At 51.6% G+C, this 15594-nt stretch overlaps 6 protein-coding genes across 6 annotated transcripts; 2 read left to right on the forward strand and 4 right to left on the reverse strand.

The window, feature by feature from the left end:
- Positions 1-834: 834 nt before the first annotated feature.
- BO70DRAFT_79813 (uncharacterized protein) lies at positions 835-1702 on the reverse strand. The gene has a single exon (XM_025548728.1). It carries the CDS (start codon positions 1592-1594, stop codon positions 956-958), a length of 639 nt encoding a protein of 212 aa, XP_025403282.1. The 5' UTR covers positions 1595-1702; the 3' UTR covers positions 835-955.
- On the reverse strand, positions 1648-2970 carry BO70DRAFT_368065 (WSC domain-containing protein; the record flags this gene model as incomplete). The annotated part of the gene is made up of 4 exons (XM_025544602.1): positions 1648-1668; positions 1720-2256; positions 2526-2797; positions 2847-2970. 4 exons carry the CDS (start codon positions 2968-2970, stop codon positions 1648-1650), a joined length of 954 nt encoding a protein of 317 aa, XP_025403283.1.
- A 151-nt stretch (positions 2971-3121) lies between these two features.
- BO70DRAFT_79826 (uncharacterized protein) lies at positions 3122-3924 on the forward strand. Its single transcript, XM_025548729.1, has one exon. The coding sequence runs from the start codon at positions 3273-3275 to the stop codon at positions 3780-3782; it is 510 nt and encodes a 169-aa protein (XP_025403284.1). The 5' UTR covers positions 3122-3272; the 3' UTR covers positions 3783-3924.
- Positions 3925-6354: 2430 nt separating this feature from the next.
- BO70DRAFT_79911 (uncharacterized protein) lies at positions 6355-7036 on the forward strand. Its single transcript, XM_025548730.1, has one exon. It carries the CDS (start codon positions 6432-6434, stop codon positions 6966-6968), a length of 537 nt encoding a protein of 178 aa, XP_025403285.1. The 5' UTR covers positions 6355-6431; the 3' UTR covers positions 6969-7036.
- A 2981-nt stretch (positions 7037-10017) lies between these two features.
- BO70DRAFT_283431 (uncharacterized protein) lies at positions 10018-12044 on the reverse strand (the record flags this gene model as incomplete). Its single annotated transcript, XM_025539090.1, has 4 exons — positions 10018-10302; positions 10453-10990; positions 11041-11101; positions 11165-12044. The coding sequence occupies 4 exons, from the start codon at positions 12042-12044 to the stop codon at positions 10018-10020; spliced, it is 1764 nt and encodes a 587-aa protein (XP_025403286.1).
- A 575-nt stretch (positions 12045-12619) lies between these two features.
- Positions 12620-15028, reverse strand: BO70DRAFT_358303 (DNA-directed DNA polymerase eta). The gene has a single exon (XM_025542259.1). The coding sequence runs from the start codon at positions 14929-14931 to the stop codon at positions 12916-12918; it is 2016 nt and encodes a 671-aa protein (XP_025403287.1). The 5' UTR covers positions 14932-15028; the 3' UTR covers positions 12620-12915.
- Between the last annotated feature and the right edge of the window lie 566 nt (positions 15029-15594).

Below are 15594 nucleotides of genomic sequence, written 5' to 3' on the forward strand. Positions count from 1 at the left end.
CACACAGCAAGCAGAATGTGGCCAAGCCAGCCATCCAGCCCGAATCTCAATCCCAATCCCAATAAGCAGCCAACCCTATCACCACCCATGCAATACCACACACACACCCCCCCCCCCCACCCCGCCCTACTTACTCCCTGCATCTAGTACATAGTACGTAGTCAGTATATACCTGGTAGGTACTCCGTACTCCATACAACCATCACCCTTTCCTCCACCCCACAACACCACAATCACACACCTTACCCTCGTATATACATAGTATCTACCCTACCCACCCACCACATAGTAATCCTTCAAAATTCAAACGAAAAGAACTTGGAAGCTGGAAGTTGGAACCCGGAACCCGGTAAACAGACCCCTTAGTCCCTAATCAAATCAATGTTACTACCAAGTCCGGTTCGCGCGCCCATCAACCACGTTTCAACCCCCCCCCTCCCCCCCCCGACCCCATCCGAAAACCTGAAACGGTGGCAAATACATGGATGAAGTGGATGGGATGGGTGGATGGGGATGACAAAATAAACAATGCAGGTACCCGCCGAGATAAAGTAAGTAAAGTAGTTCCATGCCTGCCGCAGGAACCAACACCCACCCACCCACCTACCCTTTCTCAAAGTGGGTTTTCGCGGGAGTGGCAAAAAAAAATATGTATGCGTTTGATTGGCACAGCAGTCATCGATCGGGTTCGAGGTGCGGCGGTGCGTCATCGGCATCTGTTTGTGACTTTGTGTGGGGGGGGGGGGTTCAGGTTCAAGAACAGGTTGGTTGCATGGATGATGCAGTGCTACACTGAGTTGAGTTGGGTTGAGTTGAGCTGAGCTGGATTTCAATCTGCAAGATCAGTGCGTTGAGATTATACTTGGGCTGGGCTGACAAAGGGAATAGATGAATGATGTTCTGAGCGGGAAAAAAAAAAAGCTTTTTTGAGGCTGATCTTATTCTTTCGAGTATTTTAAGCCCATCTCAACACATCAACTATTGCATCTCTAACTATCAGAACAGCTGGCTCCATCATTAATAAGATTACATGCTGGGTGATTCTCCCGTGACAGCAGCATCCCACCAACCGATCTTTCAATGCAATCCATGCAAATTTCAAAATGACGCTCCATGTAACCTTGACACTAATAAAAGCACAGCAAAGAAAAAACGGACGGAATGATGAGAGGATTGGGTAGAACAGAAAAAGAAAAAACGAGTGAGGGTAAGGATTCTGAGGATCCATTAGAGTATGTACTTCAGCTTGTAGCACAGGTCCCCGTGCTTCAATATACACGAATGTCGACGGACAGGAAAGGCCAATGGAACCGGGTGAAGCGACGTCAAGGGGATGACGTGGGGTGTGTGAAGTGTGGTAATTCCACCTTGCAAGGGCGGATGGTGGTAGTCGTTGGAGTTTCTTTTCGCTTTCCCCGCCTCGTACCCGGTGTGACGCGTAGACAAGACGACGGTCAGGGTCAGGGTTGGCGGGGTGGGTCGGTCGAGTCCATCGTCTCTCCTGTAGTCGAATGAAAATGAAGTCAAGGATTATGTGACAAATGGGTATCATAACACCGCTGTTTTCGCCGAAACACGCAAATTGAGAAGACATAGGAGATTCAAATGCAAAACGCAAGGAGATTGGCTTCCGCCAAGGCCCCGCAATTAATCATCGGGGTTCGTGAGCTGCCGTGAGGGTTAGCATGCGGAACACGAGGGAAGAGGGGTGGCACTGACCCGCAAAACAGGCCGAGAATAATCTTCGTTGTCTTGAAGCGATGCATCGCTGTCTCGACGACCATTTGCGAAGAGGACGGTATCGGTTTTCATGCGGTTGTCCGTAAACGTCGGCATGCGGTTGGCGGCTATCGACGACCCGGCAGACAAGGTATGGCTATGGTTGTCGGAAAACATTCCCTTCATGAAACTCATCTGTGAGCCTTTGCTTTGCCTTCCATCCAGTAAGATGTTCTGTACACTTGGATCAGGGCTGCTCGCACGCGTCTTGCGTCTTGCGAAGAAAAACACGAAAATCAGGGCGATGATCGCGAGGGCACCACCAACAGAGCCTACCACAACGCCAGCAATCGTTCCCGAACTCATACCCGAGCTACTCTGTTTGGATGAAACTTTGTCGGCCGATGCAGATGTTGCGGTTGTCTGCGAGTTGGCAACGGTCACTGTCTTCACCACACCCGAGTCCGTTTCCACTGCAACGGTTTTTCCCGTAGTGGTAGCATCGGTGGTAGTTGCAGAGGTTTCCGTGGACGACGTCTAAGAAGAGTCAGATATGGCAAGACAAAATATGTAAATGCTCCATATTAACAGGTCCGTGCACACTTCAATAGCCGAAGTATTTGTGGCATGGATAGCCATCGCAACACCATCAACAACCTCCCTCCTCGTGCAAGACCATCCGTGCGAGTAACAACGTACTGGCAACGATCCGGTCTTTCACGTTTGAGACTCGATATGTCGACGGTGTGCATCACGAAGCGGAGGCTTGAAATTGACATCCAGATCTAGGAAAGGACTCTACTGACCGAGGTTGAAGAAGTCGACGTTGTTGACACGGTCGCTGTTCCTGAGGGTTGCTGGCCAACGATCGCCACATATCCATAGAGGCCCTTCGAAGTACTTCCACAGCTATCATCGGGATAGCCGGGACAGTCCTGGCTGCAATCGGATGTGTTTACATTGGTCGCTGAGTTGGGGGCGATGTTCGAGCACCAGCAATCGTACCCCTGTAGAATTCCGAATGCATAGGTGCTGCAATGATCTTCGCATAAGCCGTTGGACTGGAAGGTACTTTCGTCTGCATGAAGTTAGTGACAGCACCCGGGGCATACATCACCATCACATACTTGCAGCTTGGGAAGACCCTGTATTTGCCGAAGAACAGTAGGTAAGGGAGGATGCGACAGAAACCGGCCAGGCAAGCAAGGCGACCACACCCAGCAGCGGTGGAAGATAGACGCCGGCACGCATAACGGCGAAAATAACACCAGCAATCGTGTGGGCAATAGCGGATGTTTCGAACTCGGTTGTTTGCTGTGCGAGGTCGTCGTACTCCAGCAGATGCAGATAGGCGTGCGTTGCTTTATGGCGACGTCAAAAATCAATGACCTCCCCACTCGGTTTAGATGGCTGGAGTCGAAAGGTGACTGAGCTCCACCACTGAAGATTCGGTTGTTGACTATCAGTCAGTCGGATTGAATGTGTCGAAAAAAATCCCAGGTCTATAAGTCCCAAGTCGAACGATTCATCCGTCAGGCCCGTGCCAACGAAATATGAGTAGCGAGAGCTATAATGCCCGGTATTCAGGTAGATGTCCCGCAGAAGATCGTTCTGAACTCAGAAGGGTAGCTGATGCCGATCAGCCACGGACCTCAGCGACACCGCCCGTCGACTCCGAAATTGGTACGTACCAGAGGATTAGATGGACAGATTATTCACTGTCGGAATTGGAAGTGACCGGATCAATAAAGGGGCGTTCTCAACTGCGAGGGGACGCCCAACCAGACATTGGAGGAGGGTTACGGGATCAACACGGCGCCGGTAGGATCAGAGGGTATCCGGCATGTTCACCTCCGACCAAGAACAGGGGAGGGGGAGCGAATGGCCTGCTACCGGGGCGAGCGAGATACAGGGGGCAAAGGCGAACGAAGGCGCAGGAGGTTGAGGTTGAACGAGAGACGAAAGAAGGACAGGAGGGGAAGAAAGAGACGGTCGAGGTTGGAGGAGCAGCGTCTCCTCAGGCGTCGGTCGAGCAGGCGAGAGGGAGATGGATGGTCGGGTGAATGGGGAGAGTTCAGACTTACGAGACAACAGGAAGCCTGCAGTGGGAGCCGGAGTGGGAAGTAAGAGCAGTAAGTAAGAGTAAGTACCAGAATGGAACCAGGCCGGGCCCAGTCCCGATGTCCCACCAGCGCGGCCAGTAACCGTTCTAGAAACCTGCACCTGGAAATTTCAATTCTCAGGTCAGGTCCGGTATGTATGGATGGATGAGACTACCTACGTACGTACTCCGCGGGGCGTGCTGCAGCAGTTGCAGCAGTCGCAGGAAGCAGCAGAATAATGAATATTACTCACCCCGGTCCTGGTGAAATGGGTAATGGAAGAAAGGTGCGAGGTACGGTACTCGGTACTCATGCTGTATGGAGTATGGGGAAAAAGCAAGCAAGCAAGTTAAAAAAAAATAAAATAAAATAAAATAAAAAGAATTAAAAATAAAAATAAAAATCCGGCTTACCCGCTTCGCTGTGGGCCGCTGTTGCCCGGTTTGGGTCTAGTGGACTCACCACCATCGGGTCCATACGCGTCACTGTACGGAGTATTATTCCCATTGCTTGACTTGTTCCTGACCCGGCAGAGTTTGGATACTGCGGGAGGTACCATGGAGGTAGCAGTACCTACTTAAGCTACTTGCTTGCTACAAAATATGTCTTGCGAGACTGGAGTTCCGTCATGTTTCTGATATTCCAGTGTTTATATTGAATGCTTTCTCGCTTTTTTATCATCGCCCGGAGCTCGCAACTTCGGTAGTTACGTCCGAGGAGGCCACAGCACCACCTCATACACTCCCGCCCCCAGTGGGCAAGCCGACGCCGGGAGTCACGTATTTGGTAAGAATCGGTCTAGGACAAAATACACAGTACAAACTCCGATCTGGTAGGGAGTCCTCGCCAGTATGCTTACGGTATGGCGCCACCGCCGCAAAGGAATTGCAAATAATAGCAGATGTCTGGCCAGAGCAACCCCGTCCGTCCACTGCGATCAGGGGAAAGGGCCGGAAAGAAAGAGCATAGAACGACGATTTGAAAAGCGCTCTCGAGGCCGCAGGCATTGTGCCTAGTATTTGAAGGGAGCTGGTCAAAGGAACAATTAAAAGCAACAAACTCTATCTTTGTGGTCAATGGAATGTAACCTTTTAGCTTCTAAGCTCATGACAAACAAGATCCCGGTCCTGAAACAATCCTTGGGGCCGCGATAGATGGAGGCCCATTACTTAAGTACCTCCGTACCGGCTCGGTACGAAGCCAACCGGGGGATGGGCAACTGTGTATCAAAGTCGGTACCTACACCGTCGCTGCCTCTTTGTCGCCTGCGTCACTTTGTCTGACACAGCGGGCGGGCACACGGCGTGCGTAGTACGGCGGGCAAGTGGGCATCGATGCTGGAATTACCCAAGGAAAAGGGATCTACCGGTTCAGCCACTTTGGGCTCCGTAGCCGAGCCAGGTATTCAGCGTTTGAGACAAGGCCACGGACGCAGATCCTGGCCCGATGATTGGTTGTGGCTGGGCCAGCGCTGCGTGGCCCATGTACCTGTATGGAGTCGCAGTCGCAGTCGCACTCAGACGTACGTCGTCAGTGACCATTGATTGATCCGATCCCACTTGGTGCGTACGGAGGACAGACTACAGACATTTAACGAGATCGTTGCCGTTGACCCCGGAGACAGAATCATGGCCGGGAGTCGAGTCAGGGGCGGGGAAGAAGTTCAGAGCATGTTCAATTGAATAGGAATTACTGGCTCGGAGGGGTATCAGGACCAAACCTAAGCGTTTGCTTTGCCATGATAAGGTTACCTGCTCACTTATATACCTACTCAGTAGTACCACCTACGTAATTAGGACTTACATTAGGAGTGCCTACGATGGATGGTGGGGATTGCAGGAGGTTTGTACTACTACTAGTACCCTTAGGTACACCCTTTTCCAAACTTACCACTACTCTGGACAATTAGTACTGCTGGTAGATAGGGAGTGATACTCTTCAGGGCTAGGGCAGTACGGTAACAAGGCATACCGCACTCGCCACCGCACGGGACAACTCCTGGTCTTCCTTCCCAGTCCGCACCGGTGGAGATGGCGATGCAGCCCGGCAGGAAGGAGTGGTCTAGAAGGGATCGGAGGTGCGCAGACTCGATTCCCGCGTGTGTTAATTATGATTCGAGTGCCTGTCTGGCTTGGCTCAGTTGCGTCGAGTTGTCGCTGCTGTTCTGGCCGTGGCTGGAACCGCAGGTCAGCAAAAGCCAAGGACGGTCGCAATTCGCGAGGTCAAGCAGACTCGCAGACTCGCACACAGGAGATAACAGTGGACCGACGGTTTCAGCCGGCCTATCCCGTCTGCCCTCCCAAGGATGCCTGTCGACTAAGGGATCCACGGACGTCCGAGAGTTGGCAAGGTAGGCAGTGACAAATCACGCGCCCGCATCTCCAGCCTCTTCCACGGTTGGTAACCCTCGTGTCAGGCCCAGGCACCGCGTACAATTGGGTACACGCCTGGGAAGGGCCAGTCAAGCTTTGCGCTATGTCGGCATCTTGGTTGCTTCGGTGCACGAATCTGCCAGCATCGTGATTACCAGATACTACTACTTACGTGGGGTGATGATACTGCGGAGTACTTTACTCTGTGGTAGACTCCTCCTTCCGGCCAGTCACTGGCATGGGTCGGGCCAACGGCGGCCACGGATCTAGGCAGCAAGGTGCGCTCGCCGACTGTGTACGGAGTACAGTAAGGTACACACCCATCCATCGGATGTCCGTCCGAGCAATTCAAATACCTGCTGCGCGAGGTGGTACGGGGCATTTGCTGTCGTGCAACTCCTGCCTCGATTTGATCCCAAAAATGGCGGTCGCATCGCCCGCAGAGACCAGCTATATAGCTACTTCACCTATCGATGATGATCGACGGTCTCTCATTATTATCAGAGAACACAAGCTTTTCGATCACCGTCAGCTCGATTACGACATGTGTTCCATGCTCCGGACTGTGTATGAAATGCTGGGTTGCACCATCGCCCCCTGTCAGCAGGCCATATCGCCAAGTATGCAGACCCGAGAATGCCTTGCTACGAGTCAGGCCAGCGGGGTTTTGACGGATGGAAGGAGTGGCTGGCTGATAATTCCTGCTTACCAGGAACATTGTCCCAGAGCTATGGACCCAAAGGCCTTCCTTCGGTCGCATTGTGCGTTGCCCTAGCACCGGAGACTGTCAGTTGAGATACAACTAGACGAGCGTACGGATCGGGGCGCCGTCGATGAAGCTCAACGTACCTGGTACATGCATATACATCCCTGGGGTTGCGCTCTGCCGCGGTGCTAGATAGGCGTGCATCCTAAGTCCCGACCAATGAGACGTGCAAAGACCATCTACCCAGGCGAGCTAGAGCGATAATGACGCCAGTATCCTGACTATCTGAAACCCCGCCTTTCAGGTTCTCCTTTACGATGCGATAGCACGCTTGACGCAGTCGGATCTTGGTCATATGCTTTGCAGCTGGACTACTGCCTGGCATCTGACTCTATCTCTACAGTTCAGAGCAACAAGAGGCCATTGCATGTTGCCGGAACGGAGTATCATTTGCCCCTGTCAGTGCAATTCTGGACGTGCATTTTTCAGAGCTCTGTACCAACAGGGATTAGCAGGTAAAGGCCGGCCCGTTGCTGTCTCACAGTGGAATGTCTTTGCGGTAGCTTCACCAGCAAATATGAAGGGGCCTTCAACGGGAACTACGGTACGGAAGTGCCGACTGCCAGATCGCTAGCCTTATCTGTGAAACAGTCAAACAATCCCCAAGGGCCCAAGGGGCGCGGCGCGGGTGGTGATAACAACGATATTGCGATGCGAAGCGAGGGTACAGGTGAACCATGGAAGCGAACTGTGGCTGGTGCTTCGCCCAGATCTAAAGGCGTAGTAGAGAAACACATGAATGCCGGGTTAAGGCTGGCCAGCACCAGCCGACCCAAAGATTACAAAGTCCAATGCGCAGCGAGGACTCCGAGATCCGAGGAAGAATCGGCATTCCCTTGGATTATTATTACCCCATACAGCAACCTCGATCGTATCCCTCCTATCTCCCGAGAATCAATAATTGTGGCTGAGGGGAGGAAGAATGAAAGGTGGAATGGGGCTGCGCTTAGTCACATGTCGATCCCTCCTCGTCTGAATCGACCGATTCGTCCTCTTTTCGTCTTGTCAAGCGAAGTGTCAAAGAGACACCACTAGACTCCGTACGGAGTACCACCACCACCACCACCACCACCGCCGCCATCATCATCCTCATCATCATCATCAAACAACTGAGTGTCATCGATTCCTCTAGAAAACAAAACAAACAAATAAACAAACAAGCCTCTCCGACCCCAAAATCCAACACACAAAGAGAATCGCTGACAGACGCCATCCTCCGCGCACCAAAATAGCAGCCCACCCCCCCCTTGTGGGAACTTTAATCTACCTTAGTGGCGTAATTTTGATGTCATGCCAATTTCCCCGTCCCTAATTTTGGTACTCTGTAAACGGTAAGCAATATTTAGCAGCCCGCACCCAGGGCATTACTAGTTCCTCACTAGGTGGTGGGTTTTTTTGCGGGTGATTTTAGCTGTCATTTTATATTAATATTCGATGTCTAGTCTCTAGTCTCTGGGACTGGAGTGAGGAGTCTGGTCAGTCATCGGTCCGACTTATTTATAGATATACTTATGTACAATGAATGTATGGCTGGACAGGTTGCATATCTAGGTGATGGATGGATGGATGGATTAGTTTTCAGGTACAAGTGCATATCATCACACAAGGATAATGCCCTACTAATCGCGCACTCGATCGGCCTGTTCACCTACTTACTTATCAGACTCCGTCCATCTGCGTGATCTCATATTTGAGCTACAATCTGCGGGAGTATACGGAGTAGAACTGCGCCTTGTTCTTTCTGTGTTGGGAGGTATAAAGAGTCCGCCTACTAACTGGTCCGCCCTCCGCCTGACAAATCCCACCATACGTACCTACCTACCTACCTACATAACCACAACCCCAATCCCCAATCCCCGTATCTACAACCTCCTCTACCTACCGACCTTACCCACCAGTAGACCCAGTATAACACATAAGTATGGCCGCAGGTCGGTCGATAAATAGATAGATAGATAGATAGATAGATACCTCATCCTATTCCCTAGTACCCAGATCGCGGATCCACTGCAAAGGAACGGAACGGAAAGGAAAGAAAATGACCAGTCAGCTGGGATGGGGGCGATCTGAAACATTGGACATGGCTATGGACATGGATGGATATGGACATGGGTACTCGACTGAGCTGTATCTACAGAGTATGGTATATAGGTAAGTAACTACCAATACCCAGTAGATAGTTAAGCTGAGGAGGATTTTCCCATCCTGCATCTACCTTACCTTAACATGCTGTAGTAGTAGTAGTTAGCACCTAAGCAGTAGTTACTGTCGTACGGAGTAACCAACCATGCATGGGAGCTGCATGGACGGGTGCGAGGCTGAGTGCAGTGTTATGTACCATCCATGCAGCATTGTTAGTTACCTACTTAGGTAAACTACTGTAGATGAGTAAGTATTGTTTGCTTGCTTGCTTATTCGCTTGTTTGCTTGCTTGTTAACTAGTCAACTAATTGCTAATTACTTATATAAGCTGTGTAGAAGTGGTTCAATTCAATAGATACCCAAGGTAAGGTACCTTAGATGGGTGGTATTAACCAGGGCGTATTTTAATATTCGGTATGTGATATTCCGTACCTACCTGGGTATGTTCTCATGGGAAATTGGATTGGGGTACAGAAAACGGGGCTTGAGGAGTGAGGCGCAGTGTTGGTTTGGGGGTTGGTTTGTTTATGTTGTGTTTTATGTTTTGCAGGGGTTACGGAGAAAGACTTCGATATACTATAGGTACTACGGTACTCCATACTCCATACTCCATAACACTATGTTCCCATAAATAGGGAGATATAGGGGAGTGTGCGACGGAGATTAATAATATAATAATGAAGTGTGTGTGTCGTGTCCCCTGAGAGGAATAATAGCCATCTGTCCTTTTGTATAGGTTTGCAGTCTTGATGGTAGTTGTAGGTGGGGTGGTAGTAGGGAAAACAACATCAACATGGGGTATATGCAAGCAAATACACAGGTATATAGGTAGGTATACGCGGAGATATGAACAAGCAAAGGCTGATAGATAGATAGATGGATAGATAAATCGTGCCTCGTTCCGTTTCGTTTCGTTTTACCACCACTCCGAGCGCGGAGGGGGCCTCCGGCGGCCGCCCTCGACGGCCAAATCCCGCTCTTTCTTTCTCCGCTCATCCCGGAAGAAGCGTGGAGGGGGAGGAGGGGGGTGGTGGTCCAGAAGCAGGGGGGGTGCTTTCTCCGCTGCAGGCAATGGCATTAACGGAGGAGGCCGAGAGGGGGCAGGAGGCATGGACTCTCGCTCGCGGTGGATCTCCAGGATCCGTCGGCGGCGTGCACGCCGAATTTCTTCCGAGCGCTCGATGAGTGCATCCACATCGCCCTGTGCAGGTTGTCTGTCAGTAGGGGATACTAGCATATGCAGTACTGAGTGATGGCCAGCGAGACGTACCTGCTCGAGATACGAAAATATGTAGTAGAAAGAGTCCGTCTCCTCGTACTCATACCCAGAACGGTCGAGCGCTTCCTTCACGACCAGGTCCTTGGTGATCTCAGTCCAGAGGTTTTCTCGACGGTCCTTGATGCCAACGTAGCGTCGTCCTATTTTCCCAGGTTGTCGGTCGGGTTCATCGTCAGACTCTCTCACGTCATTTATGACAAGCTTGGACTCACGATCTGCATATCGTGGAGGCTTGATTTCTTGGGTTACTATCTCAGTCCTGGCTAAGGGCTTTGGCCTGGGGGGTCCTCTTGCGATATCCATTTCTTCCATGGCTTTGACATCCTTCCTGAGGAGGGGACGGCGACCGGGAGGTCCGTAAGAGTCCTCTTGGATGATTTCTTCTTCCTCAAGTGATTCTCGGCTTCCATCCCGGCGTACTAAGGTTAACATATCCTTTTCGCGTTCCAGTGACCGCGGCTTAGGTGGCTCGGTTGGAATAGGTCTCTCTCGTCTGTATGGCTCTGGCGAAAGGCGACGAGCTGGGACAGGGGCTGGGGGAGGAACTTCCTTCTCTTCCCGCCGTACAATGAATATTTCTTCCTCTGACTTGGATTTCCGTCCTCGTTCACTACCACAAAGTTAGCGGCGCATACCTGAAGTGTTTCTCGGCAGACATACCGATGGCGAGGCTCTGGCTCCATGAATTCGATATCGGGGCTAGGAGCTCGAGGTGGAAGAACTTTCCGACGCCCTGAAGACAGGTTAGCAGGTACAATTGGATAGAGGCAACAGCAATTCATACTCTCGCGCATATGTTTCTCGCGCACAGGGGGCATGTCAACCGGTGACGGCGCCCTGGGAACTGTCATCTCCGGAGACGACGACCTTTCTCGACTCTCGAAAATAATATCTTCTTCCTCAACACTTCTGCCGGGCCTTCGCTTTCTGGCTTCTCGGAACAAGATCTTCTTGTCAACTTCCTCGTCCAGCTCATCATCGGCATCCTCGAGGTTCTTGTGTCGATGAAACCTGTGTCGATGCCGTGAGTGCGAGGATCTTGCATAGAACGGCCCACTCCGATGTCTCCTGTGAGGCCCATTCAATTCTTCTTTTCTAGACAACTCATCACGCTCGAATTCCATTTCTCGCAGCCTGCTATCCTCCAGCAGACTCTTACTGCGGGGTTTAGGCTCGTCCGGAAGGTCGAGCTCTCGTCGACGCAGCAGCCGTTCCTTCCTGGGTACAACAACCATATCCCCATCTGACTCACTATCAGTGTATTCTCTATCTGACTCCTCGCGAAAGACAATTTCTTCCTCCATATCCAACTCCCTGGGACGTGGTCTTCCGCGACGGCTCGAGGCGTCATCTCTTCCAAGCGCGCGCAATCTTTCCCGCGGGGGTAAATCGAAATCTTCTGGTTCGCGTCGTGGTGGCATTGGCGCCGGTGTCAATTCCCGAGGATAATCGTGAGCCTCACGGGCAATCTCAGGACCGCGCTGTGCTTGAAGATGCATACGCTCAAGCTTCTCAAGGGGGGTCATATCGGGTCCACGACGTTTGTGCCGGATATCTTCTTCGAAAAGTCGCTCATCTCTTCTCCGTCGTGGGTGCACATCGCGCTCCACTTCGTACATGCTCTCTTCATCGTATTCACTGCGGGCGCGGCCCCGTCGAGGCATATTTGCGTGAGTATCCTCGTGAGTAGAAAGAGGAGTGGCCACAGGAAGACGCTGTACGGCTGTGATCTATCGCTTGTATTGTGTAACTCCTCATCGGGCGTCAAGAATGCTGGAGGAGTGCGCGGCAACCGAACGAGGCTTTAGAACACCACCTGGTCAGTCTATGATGAAAGGTCAGCGATGGAAAGAGACCATCTGATCTCAGGGGTAGCAACCCAGCGATATAAATCTGAGAGCAGTGAAACGCGTGTGTCGATGACGGAAAAGGTTGATCTGCAGAAGGATGGTCGGCGTCAGAGCAAGTCCAGCCTGGCCACGACCCCGCGGCTGAGTCGGCTGATGTCATGCTGCAGGACGGGGCCTCACTGCCCGAGTTCCCTCAAATACGAGCCAGGTTTCTTTTCTGAAAGGCTCTGGTTTAATTTCTATTGGGAGTACTTATGAAGGGACACTAAATAGAGAGCTAAGTTGAGTACTACTTAGATCTGGTGGTTCCATGGTACAGCTGGCGGCGTGAGCCGATATGTGGGATGGTTTGGGCTGCCATTATATATATATTATACATATTTGCCCCTGCTATGAAGACCCAGCCAGCACGAACTAATGCTTCGTATCCACTAAAATAGCTGGCCTGTGATATGACAGTCCTCAGAAGAAACACTTACATGCATACATAATGCACGAACAATATTTATACGCCACAGCAGTGAATATAATCTGCACCAGCACAGCTATCTCGCAAGAAGGGACACCAACCCCCAGAAAACGCCAGAAATGGCTGAGATTATCTCCGTGGGAGACTATTGCTATGGGATTGAGCATGTTACTAGATACCTCTCACACCAAGCAAGCTCGCTATATACGGCAAAGCCTATCCAAAGGTGAGACGGGTCTGCCCCTTCTCTGGCTTACCACGACTGCTACGATTAGCCTTGTTACGTGAATTAGATGCACCCGCATGGGTTGGCGGTCCTCGAGCCTGCTGGTGGGTACCAGTTGTTGGCCTTTCTTCATCCGCTAGGTCTTTGGCAAAGTGCCAATCATCATGCTCGCCTCTCTCATGCTCTGATAGCACGCTCCCGCACCTACCGCATGTATAGAGTCCCGGGGCCAGTTCTGCTGGCTGAGGTGAATTCTCTTCTGACTGGGGCATCGGAGTTGCGTGTTCGTCCAGCCTCTCCGTTGAATCTCCTGTTTTAGCATTATCTGGGTCGGGCTGAGGGTTGGTCCCGGAAGGCTTGGAGAAAAACCTCTTGATGCCACTGTCGTCAATCTTCCTGCGTTTTCCACTTGGCTGCTGGACCACAGACGGCCCTTCTGACGTCCACTCCCTCGCCGCAGATTTCCCTGCATCCTTGGCCTGCTCTCCTCGCAGTAGGAAGCTGTCTATTGCCCGGTTTTTTGTGACGCCATCCTCAAATCCGCCAACACTCAGGGAAAGATTTGCACAGGGCCATGCCCGCCCGTCTGTTATGACCTGCCGAAACAGCGTCTTTCCCAGCTCAAAAAGTAATGTTTCGTCAATTGGTGTCGCCCCAGGGATGGGGATTTGACGGGAGCGGACCTGGGACCCTTGTCTATGATGCAGGGCAACTGTTCTTGGACGGCGCTTATGCTCGAGGACACCATCTTCCACGAGGCGACCGTAGATATCAGCCGCAAAAATCCTCAGCCATTTGTCTGCCTGATCAATGGTATTGATACTTGGTCTGAAAGACTTGGCTGACAGCATCGACTTAATTTGCGTCCTCGAGTTGACCTCACTTCTATCCTCCCCGCGGATGATACCAAACAGCCAGTTAGCAGTATCATCATCCAATTTAGCCCGCATTTGCTCCAAAGGGACCTTTAGGAGGTCACTCACTTGCTCTGTTCCAAACAGTGCAGTGACCTGGTCCCCAAGTTTGCCTCCCAGCATTCTGATTTTCGTAAACTTATAGCCACCGAGGAAATTCTGCATCGCGCGATTCCGTACAATGGTTTGTTTGTTCGGTTTGTTGCAAGCGCTACCCAGTTTCGCCGTCATCTTGTTCCTTGCAACGCCCGCGGAGCACGTGTAGCTGAGCTTGTCCCAAACAGCTGTTCGAACCGATCGGACAATCTCAGAGCCTATCAGCGTCGCGACATCATCCCAGTCGGGATCATCAACTTCCGTTTCATTCTCGTCCAAGTCAATTAGACAGTCTTCCGTGTTCCATTCCAGCGCAGTGGTAGGCGGGGCAGGCAGTGGCGTAATTCGATCATCATCGTGCGGTTCAGCGCGTAATTCGGGATACCGTTGAAGGAGGACGCCGTACACGAGAGGCGACAGGTCGATGAAGACTTCGTCGACGCTGGCTTTTTCAAGACCAGCATACTGCGTCGAAGAGGGCGAACCGACTCCCTGTCCACCACCGTTGATCTCCGTGTGCCACCTGGATATCTCGTCCTTCATCACTTTCAGGATCTTGCGCGACTCAGCCCGGTATGGATCCAGACACACTTTATCGGTATTCATCCTTCTGAAGGCATCTTCTCGGTACGCCCATTTCCCGCCCTCGCCTTCTCGGAAGGTCGCGACATGTTGTAGCACAATCTCCGGGCAAAGCTTCTTGGCCTCCCCTGCCGATATCATTCGCGTTATGCCGAAGGACCGGGCCGGATAATTTATCGCAATGAGCGAGTCCCACTGTCGCACAGCGAGGGGCACGGTGCGGGGTGTGTCCAGCCGCACCATCTCGCATTGTGCGTAGAAGGCATCGAGGTCGATATGAGCGATCACTCGAAGAGGCGTCGCGGTTGAGCTCTGCCGGAGAAGCTGAAGGTGGCGGTAGGTGTAGCGAGATTCATGCGTCGGGTTGTTGGACGAAAAGGTCGACGGGGAGGGTTCGGGGGAAGAGCGTGACATGTCGACAACGTTAGTGTTATAGTCATTGCGTATTCCAAGGCGTTGGGTATAGGGCTGGCAGCATGTTGGGTGTAGTGCCTGCCTGCTTCAATGAGTGAAGACGCAGCAGAAGTTGAGGTATCGCGGCCGCCGCGATCCTCCGGGTACCCTATCTGCCTCAGGCTTGCGTATTTCCCAAAATGGCTAGTCCACAGAGCATACAACGGCAAGTCTTCTGGGCGGCATCATCATCCGTGTTCGATGCCTCACCATGAACCTATCTACACCGTACTATCTAGTGGGCTTCTGTTGGCGCTTCTCTTTCCTTGAAAGCTTGCTCTATTAGTTCCTATTTGGTCCTTCTGGTTTATACTTTCACTATCTGTACAATACACCGATTTTATCTATTACCAGCCCAAGCACTCCATGGCTAGCCAGATATATAGAGGGATGGATTTGGGTTCTTATACATTTATTGATGGACATACAGATACCCTGTACAGGTGGCATCACATTACTTGCGGTAGAAATAAGGATCATTTAGGTAGCGTGAGTCGTGCATCTAATGAAACCTTCATTCGATGGAAGCTGACTACATGCCAGCCATGGACAATGATCATGAGATGCATTCGGACATCTGATCAATGAAAGATGATATCATTGCACGCGAGTTCTGAGTAGATC

The sequence above is a fragment of the Aspergillus heteromorphus genome, assembly GCF_003184545.1.
Source record: "Aspergillus heteromorphus CBS 117.55 chromosome Unknown BO70scaffold_2, whole genome shotgun sequence".
Classification (NCBI taxonomy): domain Eukaryota; kingdom Fungi; phylum Ascomycota; class Eurotiomycetes; order Eurotiales; family Aspergillaceae; genus Aspergillus; species Aspergillus heteromorphus.

Bases quoted from the DNA above. Each gene is read 5' to 3' on its own strand.
- BO70DRAFT_79911 (XM_025548730.1), top strand. From the start codon at position 6,432: ATGGGTCGGGCCAACGGCGGCCACGGATCTAGGCAGCAAGGTGCGCTC.
- BO70DRAFT_79813 (XM_025548728.1), bottom strand. From the start codon at position 1,594: ATGTCTTCTCAATTTGCGTGTTTCGGCGAAAACAGCGGTGTTATGATA.
- BO70DRAFT_358303 (XM_025542259.1), bottom strand. From the start codon at position 14,931: ATGTCACGCTCTTCCCCCGAACCCTCCCCGTCGACCTTTTCGTCCAAC.
- BO70DRAFT_79826 (XM_025548729.1), top strand. From the start codon at position 3,273: ATGAGTAGCGAGAGCTATAATGCCCGGTATTCAGGTAGATGTCCCGCA.